The sequence below is a fragment of the Sus scrofa genome, chromosome 18 (genome assembly GCF_054392235.1).
Source record: "Sus scrofa isolate SSC_HxYL_T2T_F1_AM1 chromosome 18, Sscrofa_HxYL_maternal_Yorkshire_Landrace_v2.0, whole genome shotgun sequence".
NCBI lineage: Eukaryota > Metazoa > Chordata > Mammalia > Artiodactyla > Suidae > Sus > Sus scrofa.
The window spans coordinates 51,366,021-51,380,826 of record NC_139400.1 but is presented as its reverse complement, the minus strand read 5'-3'; the positions used below and the strand labels follow the sequence as shown (position 1 = coordinate 51,380,826).

Below are 14,806 nucleotides of genomic sequence, written 5' to 3'. Positions count from 1 at the left end.
GATGTTTAAGTACTGAACCAGCCTTGCAGCTCTGAAATAAATCCCCTTGGTCATGGTATAGAATTCTTTTTACATATTGCTGAGTTCTATTTGCTAGTATTTTGTTAAGGATGTTTGCATCACATAAATATTCCTAAGGGATACTGGTCTGTAGGCTTATTTTTGTTTGTTTGTTTTACTGCTATCTGTGTCTGGTTTTATATCAGGATAATAAATGACCTCAGCTTCACAAAATGAACTGACATGGGTTACCATAATGTCTGTCTCTGGTAATTTTCTTTGCTCTGAGATCTGCTTTGTCTAATGTTAATAAAACCACTTATTCTTTCCTTAGATAATGTTTGCATCATATACCTTTTTCCATACTTTTACCCTCAAATTGCTTATATTATTATAGTTGAAGTGAGTTCTTTGTAGACAGCATCAAGTTGGGTCATGTTTTTAATCCACTCCACTAATTTCTGTGTTCTAATAGGTGTATTGAGATCATTTATATTGAATGTATCTATTGATATGTTAGGCTTTAAGTTTGCCATTTATTGTTTTCCGTTCATTTGTTTTCTTTTTCTTATCTTACTGGAGGTTAACCTGAACATTGCTTAGAATTCTATTTTTATTTACCTATGGAATTTTTAAGTGTATCTCTTTGTATGCCTTTAAAATTTATTGCTCTATTATATATAATATATATACATGTATAATATACATATTACATATATACTCTTTTGGTCCACTGGTATCATCATTTTACCAACTCAAAAGAAGCATATAAAGCTTATTTCCCTTTACTTTTCACCTTTTATAACTGTTTTATTTATTTATTTTGGTCTTTTTTGTCTCTTTAGGGCCACACTTGCAGCATCTGGAGGTTCCCAGGCTAGGGTTCGAATCAGAGCTACTGCTGCCAGCCTATGCCACAGCCACAGACTGCCAGATCTGAGCTGCATCTGCGACCTACACCACAGGTCATGGTAACACCGGATCGTTAACCCAGTGAGCAAGGCCAGGGATCAGACCCACATCCTCATGGATGCCCATCGGGTTTGTTCAACGCTGAGCCACAACAGGAACTTCTATAACTGTTTTTATTTATTTATTTTTCCTTTCCTCTGTCTTTTTGCCATTTCTTGGACTGCTCCTGCAGCATATGGAGGTTCCCAGGCTAGGGGTCTAATTGGAGCTGTAGCCACCGGCCTACACCAGAGCCACAGCAACGCGGGATCCGAGCCGCGTCTGCGACCTACACCACAGCTCACGGCAACGCCGGATTGTTAACCCACTGAGCAAGGCCAGGGATCGAACCAGCAACCTCATGGTTCCTAGTCGGATTCGTAACCACTGCGCCACGACGGGAACTTCTATAACTGTTTTAAATATTACCTCTACATATACTCAGAACCACAACGATGTTATAATTTTTGCTTCAACCTTTATGTAGGAAACTCAAGAAAGTCTGTTGTATTTATCCACACTTTTGCTTACCATGTTATTTTTTTCCTTTCTGTTGTTTCAAAGTGCCTTTTTTTAATCATTTCTTTTCTGTTAAGAACTTGCTTCAGTCATTCTTTTAGAGTAGGTCAGCTGGCCACACATTCCTAGTTTTTCTTCACATGAGAATGTTTTGATTTTTCTCTTCATTCTCAAGGCCTATTTTCACTGGATTTTGGGTTGACAGTTCTTTTCTTCTAGCACTTAAAAAAAAAAATGTGCCACTTCCTTCTGGCCTCGGTGATTTTTGATGAGAAGTCTGGTATAATTCAAATTGTTTTTCTCCTTTAGGTAAGGTGCATCTCTCGCTTGCTGCTCTCAAGAATTTTTGTCTTTGATGTTCACAAGTTTTGACTACAATGTGCCTGGTATGGACTTCTTTGGGTTTATGGTTAGGTTCACTCAGCTTTTTCTTATTTTATTTCACTTTAAGCCCATACCTGCAGCATATGGAAGTTCTCAAGCCAAGGACTGAATCTGAGCTGCGGCTGCAGCAATGCCAGATTCTTTCTAACCCACTGCACTGGCTGGGGCTCAACCACAGTGACCCCAGGGGCTGCCGTCAGATTCTTAACCCACTGCACCATGGTCCCACGGCAGCATGGCAGGAACTCCTTTCTTTTTTTAATGTTAACTATTATTTATTAGATGACAGCAGTATACCAGGCATTGTGCTGGGCATTTTATTTACACTGTACTCCCATTCACAAACCTGAGAGTTAGGTATCTGTTAGGTTAAACCACTGTTACAACTTCATTGAGTTTCTTGCATCTGCAGGTTTGTGGCTGTTGCCAAATTCAGGTGTTTTTTGGTCTGTTTTTGTTTTTTGTCCTTTCATATGGAGGTTCCCAGGCTAGGGGTGGAATCGGAGCTGGAGCCATTGGCCTGCTCCACAGCCACAGCAATGCCAGATCCGAGCTTCATCTGCGACCTACATCACAGCTCACCGCAAGGTCCGATCCTTAACCCACTGAGTGAGGCCAGGGATTGAACCTACGTCCTCGAGGATGCTAGTCAGATTCACTTCCTCTGAGCCATGACAGGAACTCCCAAATGCAGGATGTTTAAGCCGTTATTTCTTTGGGGACTTTTCAGCCTGCCTTCTCTCCTCTGCTTCTGAGACCCCCCCCTTGACACAAATGTTACATCATCTCCTGTAATCCTACAGGTCCCTGAGACTCTTCTCATTTTTTTTTTTCAGTCTGTTTTCTGCTTTTAAGACTGGGTAAAAATTTTTTCTTTTATTTATGGCCACACCTGCAATATATGTAAGTTCCTGGGCCAGGGATTAAATCTGACCTATGGATCCTTTAACCCACTGGGCTGGGGGTTGAACCCATGCTACGGTAGCCACCTAAGCCACTGCAGTTGGATTCTTAACCCACTGTGCCACAACAGGAACTCTTGGACTGGGTAATTTTTATTGTTCTGTCTCCCAGTTCACTAATTCTTTTCTTTGTCCCCTCCATTCTGCTATTGGATCCATCCACTGAGTTTTGTGGGGGATTTCTGTCTGTCTTTGAGGGGCCACACTCGCCACATCCAGAGATTCCCAGGCTAGGGGTCTAATTGGAGCTGCCGCTGCTGGCCTGCACCACAGCCACAGCAACGTGGGACCCAAGCCGTGTCTGTGACCTACACTGCAGTTCCCGGCAACGCCAGATCCTTAACCCACTGAGCAAGGCCAGGGATCAAACTCTCATCCTCATGGATGCTAGTCAGTTTCCTTAACCACTGAGCCACAATGGGAGCTCCATCCATTGAGTTTTTAATTTCAGTTATTGTATCTGTCAATGCTAAAATTTCCACCTGGTTCTTCTTTATATCTTCTGTTTCTTTGCTGAGAATTTCCCTGTTTTCATACGTTTCAAGCATGTTCCTCATTGCTCACTGAAGCATTTTTATAATGTCTGCTTTGAAATCTGTCATATAATCTGTCAGATGTCTGTTTTGGCATCTCCTGATTGTCTTTCTTCATTTAGAAAGATCTTCCTGGGTCTTGGATGAAATCTGCTTTTTAGCTGGCTTCCTCTGAAACCACTCCAGCAGAGGAAGGCGGGGGGCACTGCCTCAATACTGCTACATGGAGGTAGAAGTTCAAGTTCTCACCCAAGGGAGGGTGCACGTTGTTACTGCTGGACAGAGGTAGGAGGTTCACCTTCCTACCTGGTCTGCACTGATAGACTGGCTGGGAGGGGTAGGAATGCCTCATTACTGCCCCCTACACAGCCGCCACTGATACCACAGGGAAGGGTGGCTTTGTTACCACCTGCTAGTGATTAAAATCCTAATCTGCCACTTGGCCTCCTCTGCCACCACTCAGCAGGGACAGGGAAGGGTACCCTGTTACTACCAGATGGGGCTGTAAGTGTAGGCTCCCCTCATGGTCCCCACTGACACACTGCAAGGTGACCCCTACCTGGCCTTTCCTAACACTCCCCTGGTAGTGGTGGGAGGGGATGGGGTCAGGGTACCTTGTTGCAACTCAGCAAGGGTGGAAGTCTAAGCTCCTCTCTTGACCTTTAGCTGGCTTGGGTCAAGGTGGGGTTTCCATAGTTTTTCTCCATGGTGTTTGGCTAGGTAAAAGCACTTGTTCTAAGTTTTCTTTCTTTCTAGATTATCCATATCTCAACTTTTTGGCTAGAGAGCTTTTATTTTTTCGTCTTTCATTTGTGCTCCTGTTCCATGGTGCTTTCAGTTTGCAGCCTTCTTCAGCTACAAGTCTTGAGATGCACAAGGCAAAAGAAAACCCAGGCAATACTGCACAAAACCCAGTCATGCCTCGGGTCCTGAGCTCCTAGCCGGTCTTCATGTTTTACCTATAATGTTCACGGATTTTAGTTGTCCTTAACTAAAGGAATAGGGAAGAATATGTCTGTTCCATCTTCCCAGAAGTCAAAGTCTCCAAATATACTTATTTTATAATCTGTTTTGATCACTGCGACATCCTAAAACCTTGGGGATCTAAATTTCTTTTTTCTGCTCTGATTCACAGTGCATCATTTTCCTGATAACTGTCTTTTCATTTTAGGTGGAAATCCTGAAGACGTGAATTAGGATTGCTTTCTTCAGAAAGGATTTGCATCTGTCTCTGCTGGGAGCCACCAGGCTTACTAATTGGGAACTATTTTAGCTCTCTTCAAGAGTCCTGGTTTCATAAGAGAATTCTCAAGTTCAGTTTTCCTGTCCTGCAACAAGAATGCTCAAGGGTTAGTCATCTAATTCTGGGCTATTACTGGCAAAGACATCAGGGCCACTTGTTTCCCATTGCTGTCCAGGCTTTCAGCTCATACTGTGTGGCTTTTCAGCTCAGTTTGTCTCCTTTCTTCTTGTGGGAGAGGGATTGGTACAATTCGAAGATTGTCCTTATTTCCTTGCAAACCCAGAAATGCTTTTCAAAATCTGTTTGCTATGGTATATCCAGGAGCTGGCTGTATTGTGGTTAGAGGTCCAAAATCATTGGTAGAAATGAAAATTCCTGGAGTTCCTGTTGTGGCTCAGGGTATCACAAAACCAACTAGTATCCATGAGGACGTGAGTTCAATCCCTGGCCTCACTCAGTGGGTTAAGGAGCCAGCATAGCTGTGGGCTGTGGTGCAGGTCGCAAATGCAGCTCAGATCCTGTGTTGCTGTGGCTGTGGCATGAGATGGCAAGCTGTAGCTCTGATTGGACCCCTACTTTGCCTGGGAACTTCCATATGTCGAGGGTGCAACCCTAAAAAAAAAAAGGAAATTTCTTACATAAGACATTTGCCAGTACTACCTTGAAAACAGCTGGAAAACAGCCATGATTAACAGATTTTTGTTAAAAGACCAGGCATGACGTTTTCAGTGTTAATGTTTTAAATTCCTTAATGAAAGTTGTCATTCTACATAGGAGAGATTACTAGAATAATATTCAGTTTTTAAATTTTTAGTATCTATAGCAAAACTGAGCCTTGCTCACTATATCACCATAGCTGGATTCTGCCTCACTCACAAACTTGGTCTTCTTGGGAGGAGTTAAAAACTAGTGAAAACAGGACTGATGGAGGGTATTACTTGAAAACAGTGAGGTGTAACAGCTATAAAACAAGGTCTAACCTGTAGTCTATGGTTCAGCCTTGCTACAAACTGCAGCTGTCCTTTGGTCCTTTTTCCAAGAGTAAAAACCATATTTTTATTTTATGCTCCTATAGCATGTTCTCTTTCATTCTAGTAACTTATTTTGAAGGTCGAGCTCACTGCATTCCACAGAGATCTAAGAGATCTTTTGGATATTCAGGGTTGTTTTATTCATGGCTCTTCTTTCTTCCATTTACTCAGTAAATAAATTGAAGAAGGTAACCATTTCTTGATAATCGAAGAATCAAATTTTAGCTTCCAGGAAACACTCTTTCCTCATAATCTTGACTCTTCCACTTTAAAATCCTATTCAAAGGATGGCTGTGTACAAACCTAACTCTTCAATAAGCACAATTTTTTTTGTTTGTTTGTTTGTTTTTTGCTTTTTAGGGCTGCACCCAAGGCATACGCAAGTTCCCAGGCTAGGGGTCGGACTGAAGCTACAGCCACAGCTGGCCTACATCACAGCCACAGCAATGTGGGATCCAAGCCGTGTCTGCAACCTACACCACAGCTCATGGCAGCACTGGATCCTTAACCCACTGAGCGAGGCCAGGGATCAAACATGCCTCCTCATGGATCCTAGTTGGGTTCGTTAACTGCTGAGCCACAAAGGGAACTCCCCAAAACAATAAAGATGATTATTACTTATTATACACCAAGTTCTGTTCTAAGCCTATACATATATTTACTCCTCAAAATAATCCTAAGACATAGATATTCTGGCTGTCCTTGGCCTGCAGGCACAGTCAAATAACTCTAAGTTTCCCAGCAAGAAAGTGCTGGAACTGACAATCGAGCCTGGGCTGTCTAGGTTCGAGTCTGTGCAATAATCCTTTAGTATAGACTGGATATGGCCAAGACCAGACCCAGTATGTGTGATGGTATGAATCTAACAAAATGAAATGCAGGATTTTAGTAGGGTATACAAGTTAAAGCACAAAAACATTTATTTCTCAGAACAGTATGCCATCTTTTAAATTAAAAAGAAAATGATCAACTGTCTCTACAGTTTGCTTGCTCTTATTAAGCTGATTTTAAAAAGTCCCGGAGCAATTTACCAGCACCGTCATGAAGTTGCAAATCCATCCTTTGTCATACAGCAAAAATACACTTCAGATCAACTCAATAAAATCATTTTCAGGATTCACAGAAGGAGTACTCACATCTACTTGTCATGTATTCCAGTGCCGCCAGGCCCCCTTTTAATTACCTAACTCCTAACCTGGTCTTTTCAGTCTGAAAACAAAGAATCACCCAAGTCAGAGATCCCTTCAGAAGACCGTTGAAAATATATTTAAACAGAGAGCTATCCCAGATCCCTAGTCTCAATGTTAAAAATACATTAGCATATAGAAAAAATATCTGCAGATATATTCCATGAGATTCTAATGAGCTTTTGTTTCCCCCCTTTTGATAATATCTTCAATTTCTTCTGACACCTTTCCTTTGTAGTCATTTGGTTCTATTGCATTTAACTTCTTTTGATACTCCAGTGGCAAACCATTCTCTTTTGCACCCGTGCAAATGATCTAGAATAGTTAAAATAAACAACAAAGAAACCCTGTTTTAGTTAGGAACACAATTTAATTTAGTATACCATAGATTTATTTGTAGTATCAAAGTATGAAATATTAGCTTTCGGATAACTCTATAATAATTGTAGAACAAAACAGAGACTCATTCCTCTCACAACAAGCACGAATGTGCACCGGATCCATCCTTATGGAAGAGCAGCTGTACTCAATAATATGATTTAAAATATTGTTAGAGTGAGGTCTGGAAAGTATTTATATTAAGATGCAAAACTTACTGTACAGCGTTTGCATGATCTTTTAAGAAAAACAAATGGCATTCTTCAAAAATAATTTCAAGTTTACAGGGAGCAATTTTAGTTTAATCCTAGCATCCACACTACCTCTGAATTAGACACAGGGGATAAATGGGAACTGTGTTCCGTGGTACTTTGCAGACCACACCAGGCTAATTCCTCCAGGCTCCATACTAGAAAATTCCAGATTAAGCCCAGGAACTGGGTCACCCTCTCCAGATGTCATGTCCTGACTACACCTGCCAACCTGCCAACAAGTGCCTAAGTTTGGGTGTCTGAAAAGGGTGTCGGGCTCTCCATCCTGAATTCTTTTCCTGTGTTTGCAGAAGTGGTTTCCCTGGTTTTAAAAAGCAGTGTGACTTTTTCCCCACCTCCAGCTAGAACTGGCAAACATTTCAGCAGTAGGAAATACATATTTATATATTAAAAATATATAAATGAATCTTGGTGTTTATGAAATACTGTTTGGGGAAGAAACAAAACAATTACGAAAGTATAGGTATAGAATAAATCTACAAAAAATATACTCATACATGTTTCTACTTTAAGAAAGAAAAGACACGTCTAGAATTATGACTCAAATACATTTCTAAAATGCTTTTTTAAAATAAAGTTTTAGGAAAAAAAAACAAAACCAAAAATCCTCACAAACTTTTGAAATAAGGTTGCACAGTTATCAATAAAGTCAATCATAATTAAAGTCAAATTTTAACTGAAATAAATAAATTAATTAAAGTTTTAGAAACATAGTTCTAGCATTACAGATAAATCTGAACATTTTTGATTTTGCACTTTCAGTAAATATCATGTATTTTGTATTAAAAAAACATTCTGTCTAAAATGAATTGTTCATGAAGAATTTAAAACACACAAAGCCTTTTAAAAACAAGATATTCTTTAGTTTAGCTCAGTAAAAATTACTAAGGAATTACCAAAAGTCTGTGTTAAGTAGTAAGTTAAAAAGGGTACCTTTTTGGATAAGCAATGAGATCCTGCTGTATAGAACTATACGAGTCACTTATGATGGAACATAATGGAGATAATGTCGGGAAAAAACATATATATGTATGTGTGACTGGGTCACTTTGCTGTACAGTAGAAATTGACAAAACATTGTAAATCAACTATAACGGAAAAAATAAAAATCATTCTTAAAAAAAGGGTACCTTTTTATACTGGGGTGATGGGGGGGCACTCTCATAATTTGTCATCTGATAACTTCGACAGGTTATTTCTTTTCCTTTTTGAGCAGAAACATTCACTTCTATCGGGACATACATTCCACTTTTAACCCCTTCTTGCCTGAAACCAGAACAGGCAAATTTTTTAATCAGACTTGACTTCGCCAAATTCGTTTACTGGATTAAAAATTTTAACTATATACAGATGTGCTTGCTCCCTGTGTATTTGGGGATAGAGCAGAACGTACTAGAAATACCATATCAAAAGTAAGCTTACCATTTCAATTAGAAAGCTGCAGACTTACTATTCCTGAGGATACTTCTAACAGATCTCTAGAATTAGCCTATCCAAAAACATGCTTCAGTGTCAAGCTTTATAACCCTGACACGCTGCTCTCTAGGCTACAAAAACTGGACCATGTGTTCTGACACCAAAAGAATATCCACCCAGAGAAAAGGACAGAGGATGGCTCATTCCCATTTGCAAGTGAGGTAAAGCACAGAGCCTGTCAGAGGCTTGTCTGCTCTTCTCAAATGCTGCTCTTTTCTGCCAGCTTTCTTTATATTAAATGCTCTGTCACACATCCCTGAGTTCTAATTATAAAATGCAACAAAGTGTTTTAAAGTTTTTACAAATTATTATTACTTTTTGACTGAGTCAACTGCCAACTTAAAGAATTATCTTTCGAAAACTGGCTCTAATTAAAAACTGAACTGCTTTTGAAATCAGTAAGAGCATGTAATGATTACAAAAATCTTCAGGCCTTTTCACAATGAAACTACAAAGATATTTTTATTAAAAAACAAGTAGAGGAGTTCCTGTCATGGCTCAATGGTTAACGAATCCGACTAGGAACCATGAGGTTGCAGGTTCGATCCCTGGCCTTGCTCAGTGGGTTAAGGATCCGGTGTTGCCATGAGCTGTGGTGTAGGTTGCAGACGCGGCTTGGATCCCGCGTTGCTGTGGCTCTAGTGTAGGCTTGGCAGTTACAGCTCTGATTAGACCCCTAGCCTGGGAACCTCCATATGCCGTGGGAGCAGCCCTAGAAAAGGCAAAAAGACAAAAAAATAAATAAATAAAAAATAAAAAACAAGTAGAATGGGAAATAAGGACTTCCATCTACAATAGAAGAGATTACCAACAACTCCTCAAAACTCAATCAGAAAGTGTGCCCCTTCTAGGCCTTTTTTTAAGGAAAAGAACACTACACCTTTTAGATTAACCCTGAACACGTCCGTAGTACATGATTTTGCAAAACTAACACATATATACATATCCTCGCATATCATCCACTTTTTAAATTAGTAATTATTAAACTTATAATTAGAAGCCACCTACTCATCCAGAGAACTTAAATTGCTTTTGTTCATTTTCCATACTACTCCCCATACTTCATCGCCAGGACTTTCAAAAATGGTGGCTATACCTCCATGCCAAGTTTCACTTGTTTTGCCTTGGGAATTGCCAAAGTCAAGCTTAAAATCCTACAAAGGAAAATCAAAGTCATATGATCAATATCCACTTGAACCAAACTTTCCCTCATCAAAATTAAAAAAAAAAAAAAAGATTTACCTTGGACTCCATGCAATTAAAACACAAATTCTGAGTTCCTTCCATGCATAAGATGCTGTGGAAAATACAAAGATCAACAAAGAAGCAGGAGTTCCCATTGTGGTGCAGTGGAAACAAATCCAACTAAGAACCACGAGGTTGCAGGTTTGATCTCTGGCCTCGCTCGGTGGGTTAAGGATCCGGTGTTGCCATGAGCTGTGGTGTAGGTTGCAGACATGGCTTGGATCCCACGTGGCTGTGGTGTAGGCTGGTAGCTGTAGCTCTGATTAGACCCCTAGCCTGGAAACCTCCATAAGCTGAGGGTGCAGCCCTAAAAAAAAAAAAAAAAAGGCAAAAACAAAGAAGCATCTAGATCTCAAGGACTATATTTTTTACTATCTTTCATTAAAAATAAAATATAAAATATATACTGAAATTGTACATATATCTTACCATAAACAAAAGGTTTAAGGGGGAAAATAAACCCCATAATCCTGATGCCTTAACACAATTATTTTATTTTGAAAATGACTTCCTAGTTTATTTACATACACAGATTTTAACACAGTGGCAATTGCTGTGTACCTGTTGTTGAAGCCGGGTGATGGCTACAAAAAAGTTGTAACATTCTTTCTACTTTTACATATGTAAGAGTATCCCACTAGCATACACTACCACGTTTACCCTAAGGAAGCTGGTATTTGAAAGTGGTTTGTATACTTATGAACTTAATCTAATATTCATGAATTATACTAATACATCTATAACAATCAAGAACAGTTAACACTTACTGGAAAATTACTGGGTTCTCTACACTGTGCTATGAGATTTACATGGAGTCTCATTTTTATCCTGTCAATACCTTATTAGACCCATATAACAGCAAAAAAGAAATGGCTTAAAAAGATTAAGCAAAGATCTTACAACTAATAAGTAATGGAGTCAAGGTTTCGAGTTTAGTTTCTTCTCTCACAGAGGTGGGTAATCAAAGGACCGAGCCAGGAAGATTAAAAATCCTTACTTGGCTCTTTGCTCTAGGAAGATTTCTTTCCATCTTTCCAGAGCTTTGTTTCCTTAATGATAAAATAGAAGTGGCTGGACTAGATAATAAATATAAGGTTTCCATTTTATCTCTGTCACCTTTTATTTTCTTAAAAACTTGTCAGACAGTTCACGAAAAAAGGTTGGTCTGAGTGACCAGAAGCCTTCAACTGGCATATTGGATGCTCCCACCTCCCTTCTGGGTTCAAAAGTGTTTAGAACATGGTAAGTTCTTAATAAATGTTCACAAATATTTTTTGCTGCTCACTTGGACAGATAAAACAAGCATCTCGAACTCAGCACAGCTGACCCTTGAACAATAGGAGTTTGAACTACACAGGTCCTCTTATATGTGAATTTTTTCAGTAAACATAGCATCTATATTTTCATTTTAGAGAGCATTAAATTAACTAAGTATGGGGTAAGTTTGTGCTTGAGTAGAGATGGAAACAGAGAATATGTGGAATCAAATGAATGAGGGTTTGAGTCCTGATTCTATCCAAACTTTTTCAGCTTCCTGACCTTGGGTGAGTCATTGATCAGTCCTTTCGTTTTTGAGTTTTCACGGATTTTTGGCTGGGCAGAGGGTCGGCACCACCAACCCTGGCGTTGTTCATGGGCCAACTACATGTTGAAAATGAGCTTGATTCTCCCTCCCAACTTAATTATCTTCTTTTTACAAACATCACCATCATCCACTCGGAGGCACCGACAACCTCAGTCAACCCCATTATCTCCTCTTTCGCAACCACCAAGGTCTAACGCGTTCTCTCCTAAATATCCCCCAAACCCACCTACCCTCCACTGCTACCCCTCATGGTGCCATGATCTTCAATATGGACTACTTACAAAAGCTTCCTAAGTGGGCTCCCCCCACCCCACTGTTGCCCCCACCCTTCCAATCCATTTTCCATAGCAACCAGAAGGTGCTTTCAGAGATGTGCATCTGAGGTTTCCTTTGGTTAAGTTTCGCCGAGATTGTCCCACTGCTCTCAAGATAAAGACCCAAGTCTTCTTTGGCCTCTGGGGTCCTGTACCATGTGGCCCTCCCAACCGCTCTAGTCTTCATGCTACAGCCTCCTCACATACTAAATTCCAGCCACACGAGCCAGAAGATGCAGGTGTCTCTTTCCTGAGGTCTAGGGCACCTGCTCTTCCTTCTGTTTGCTATCCCCTCCGCAATCATTCAGGTCTCAGCTCAAAGGTCGTTTTCAGGAACAGCTTTACTGAGCAGTCCCGTCCCCAAGTCATATGCTCCCATATGTATGCCCTCTTAAAAAAAAAGAAAGAAAGAAAGAAAAAAAAATGACTTCACTTTTTTAGAGCAGTTTTAGGTTCAGGGCAAAATGGAGAGGAAGATACAGCAGGTCTCCTTTTAAGGCTGACCGTACCTGTCACTGAATGATCACTTGCTTGCTAGCTCTTTGCCCCGCCCCTATGATAAACATCTGAACTTCTTTTTCTGCATTTGGGGAACTTCCTACCTTATAAGTTTGGGGGTTAGAGAATGCCAGAGCCTGACTCCCATTTTTGAAGTTTCAAAAGCCAGAAGTTGGTTCTTCCAGCTTTGCTGGAAGTCAGGGCCAAGACTTAGCCAATCAGGACGCCCACCTAGGGCTTTGAGTGTGAAGCTGGCGACCTGGACAGCAGTAACTTCACTCTGGTGGTTTCAGGAACTGTGAGGTGTAGTGACAGTGGCAGACAGGGTCCCAAGCAAGTGATGGAAGACGCAGTGTCCATGGCTACCAAGGTCAGCGGCCACACAACAGTGGCCTTCTGGGCTGGTTCTGTCTGTGATACTGGCTCTATTACAGGCTCGCTTTATGCCTGCCTATTTTGTCAGCTTTGTGATCCTATCTTCCTGGTCATTCTGTGAGCTGTACAACGGCCTTACAACATATGCTTTTTCTGCTTAAATCAGCCACTCTGTTCCTTCCAGCTAAGAACCCTGACAACCATAGCAGAGGCCATATTTATCCCACTCGACAATGTCAAAAGGCTTTGTAGGCAATTTGTTTGCATGTCTCTCCTATAGACTGGAAGGTCCTGAAAGCAGCCAACTTTACTTAATCACCTTCCTATCTCCAGGTAAGTGCTGGGAGAATAAACACTAAGTGAATGGATGGACTGTGCTGATAGCACTGATTCTTACCAAGGCTCACCCAACCACGTGACTTAACTGAGCACAGCCCTTACTACGAATAAGACGCTGCTCCAGCTTTCAGAACTTCTCAGACCGGGAGCAGGCAAGTGGATTTTTACAAAACCAGGTGACAAGTCCTGGAGCAAAGGCAGGTAAAGAACAGAAAACAAGAGATTCCCTGACCTGAGTCAGAGAAGGCTTCTTAGAAGGACCAACCAAATGGATTTGGTGATGATGCCAGGTCAGTGGCCAAGAGAGAGGAGGCGGGATCTGGGGAGAACTAGCAACTAGTGGGAATAACAGGAGCAGGAGCTCAGGGCAGGCTAGGAGGCGCAGGTGCAGAGTAGCAGAGCTCAGCAGGGTCAAGCATAGGGCCATAGGGCCGAAGGCGAGGGGGGGCCAGCCTGGGTTGTGCAGGGAGCAAGGTGCTCTTAGCAAGAAGAGCAGCATTCCTGGCCTAGGCCTGCATTCCTAGGAGGCCTTGAGAGAGCATCTGCTCAAATTTTGGCTCCCTCGACTGCAGAGGGGCACAGGACGTTGCAGGGGCTGGGCAGGAAGCACTGACTGACCTGCAAACGGGCCACACAATAGAACTCGGCGGAGGGGTTTCGGAGGTGAATCCGCTCCATCAGCAGATTGCTGCCATAGGCGAAGTAGAGAAAACTCTCCTCTTCCTGGCCTCCGCGGTCCTCGCCGCCGGAGTTTGCCATGTCCCACCAGACGCCTGCACGGACCTGGGTCGGCAGCGGGAATGTGTGGAGAGAACTACGAGCACAGCTCGGTGGCCGATGACCCCAGTCCAAGGACCGCGCCGGCTCGCCGCAGCCTCAGAGGTTAAGGGAAAGGCGGGAAGCGGGGGTCGGGCCAGTCGCCTGAGAGCACCCTTCTGATTGGCTTCCAATACGCAACGCTGTGAGCCGATCCCTCTGATTGGCTAGCCCGCCTCCTCTACGCTCTCGAGGGGATTCTGTAAGGTTCTGCGCTGAGACTAGCCGGAGCTGATTCTTCACCCGATACCCTCCCCTGTTGTCCCGCCCCCGTGCTCAAGGCTCCCTCTCTGATTGGCAAGTGGGCGGGCACTACGCGGGGGCGGGTCAGGTCCTGTGAGCTCCGTTTGCGGGGGCGTGGCGCGCGGGTCCCAGCCAGGTTTTCTCAGTGTTCGGCTGTCCTAGTGTGGTTTTCGACAGATGTGAAACTAAACGCCGGCTCTGGCAAACGCAGGTCCTTCACTCTGCAGTTTGCTTCTATCCCGCCCTCCAGGTTTGGAGGAGTCAGGACCGGCGTGTTCACCGCAGACGCTGGTTCTTGCACCCCCAGGCCTTATCCTCTCCCTGATACTTTTTCTGAGGACCTCAGGCTTCCTGGAAAATCTCCTCTGAGTGTCAGGGGCTCCCTTCTTTGATGGAACCAGCATGCCAGCTTCAAATCCTGGAGCTGCTGTTTGTTGGACATGTAACCTCAGACA

General features: G+C 42.2%; 1 protein-coding gene across 3 annotated transcripts; it reads right to left on the bottom strand.

The window, feature by feature from the left end:
• Positions 1 to 6,519: 6,519 nt before the first annotated feature.
• Positions 6,520 to 14,149, bottom strand: GGCT (gamma-glutamylcyclotransferase). Of its 3 annotated transcripts, none has more exons than XR_014834034.1 (4): positions 13,911 to 14,149; positions 10,033 to 10,090; positions 8,591 to 8,726; positions 6,520 to 7,125 (listed from the first exon to the last, which is right to left on the bottom strand). XR_014834034.1 is itself a non-coding variant. In XM_003361374.4 (4 exons), exons 1-4 carry the CDS (start codon positions 14,049 to 14,051, stop codon positions 6,982 to 6,984), a joined length of 567 nt encoding a protein of 188 aa, XP_003361422.1. In that variant the 5' UTR covers positions 14,052 to 14,149; the 3' UTR covers positions 6,520 to 6,981. The 3 variants fall into 3 exon arrangements, 2 of the variants coding, with proteins under 2 accessions (XP_003361422.1, XP_003361425.1); XM_003361374.4 differs by having other exon boundaries at positions 9,945 to 10,090; XM_003361377.4 differs by lacking the exon at positions 8,591 to 8,726 and having other exon boundaries at positions 9,945 to 10,090.
• Between the last annotated feature and the right edge of the window lie 657 nt (positions 14,150 to 14,806).

Excerpts from the sequence above, each read along its gene's own strand:
- GGCT (XM_003361374.4), bottom strand. The coding sequence starts at position 14,051 with ATGGCAAACTCCGGCGGCGAGGACCGCGGAGGCCAGGAAGAGGAGAGT. Across the intron at positions 10,091-13,910 it reads ATTGTGTGGCCCGTTTGCAG|GATTTTAAGCTTGACTTTGG; the intron begins GTCAGTCAGTGC and ends TTTCCTTTGTAG. Across the intron at positions 7,126-8,590 it reads CATCACCCCAGTATAAAAAG|ATCATTTGCACGGGTGCAAA; the intron begins GTACCCTTTTTT and ends TAACTATTCTAG.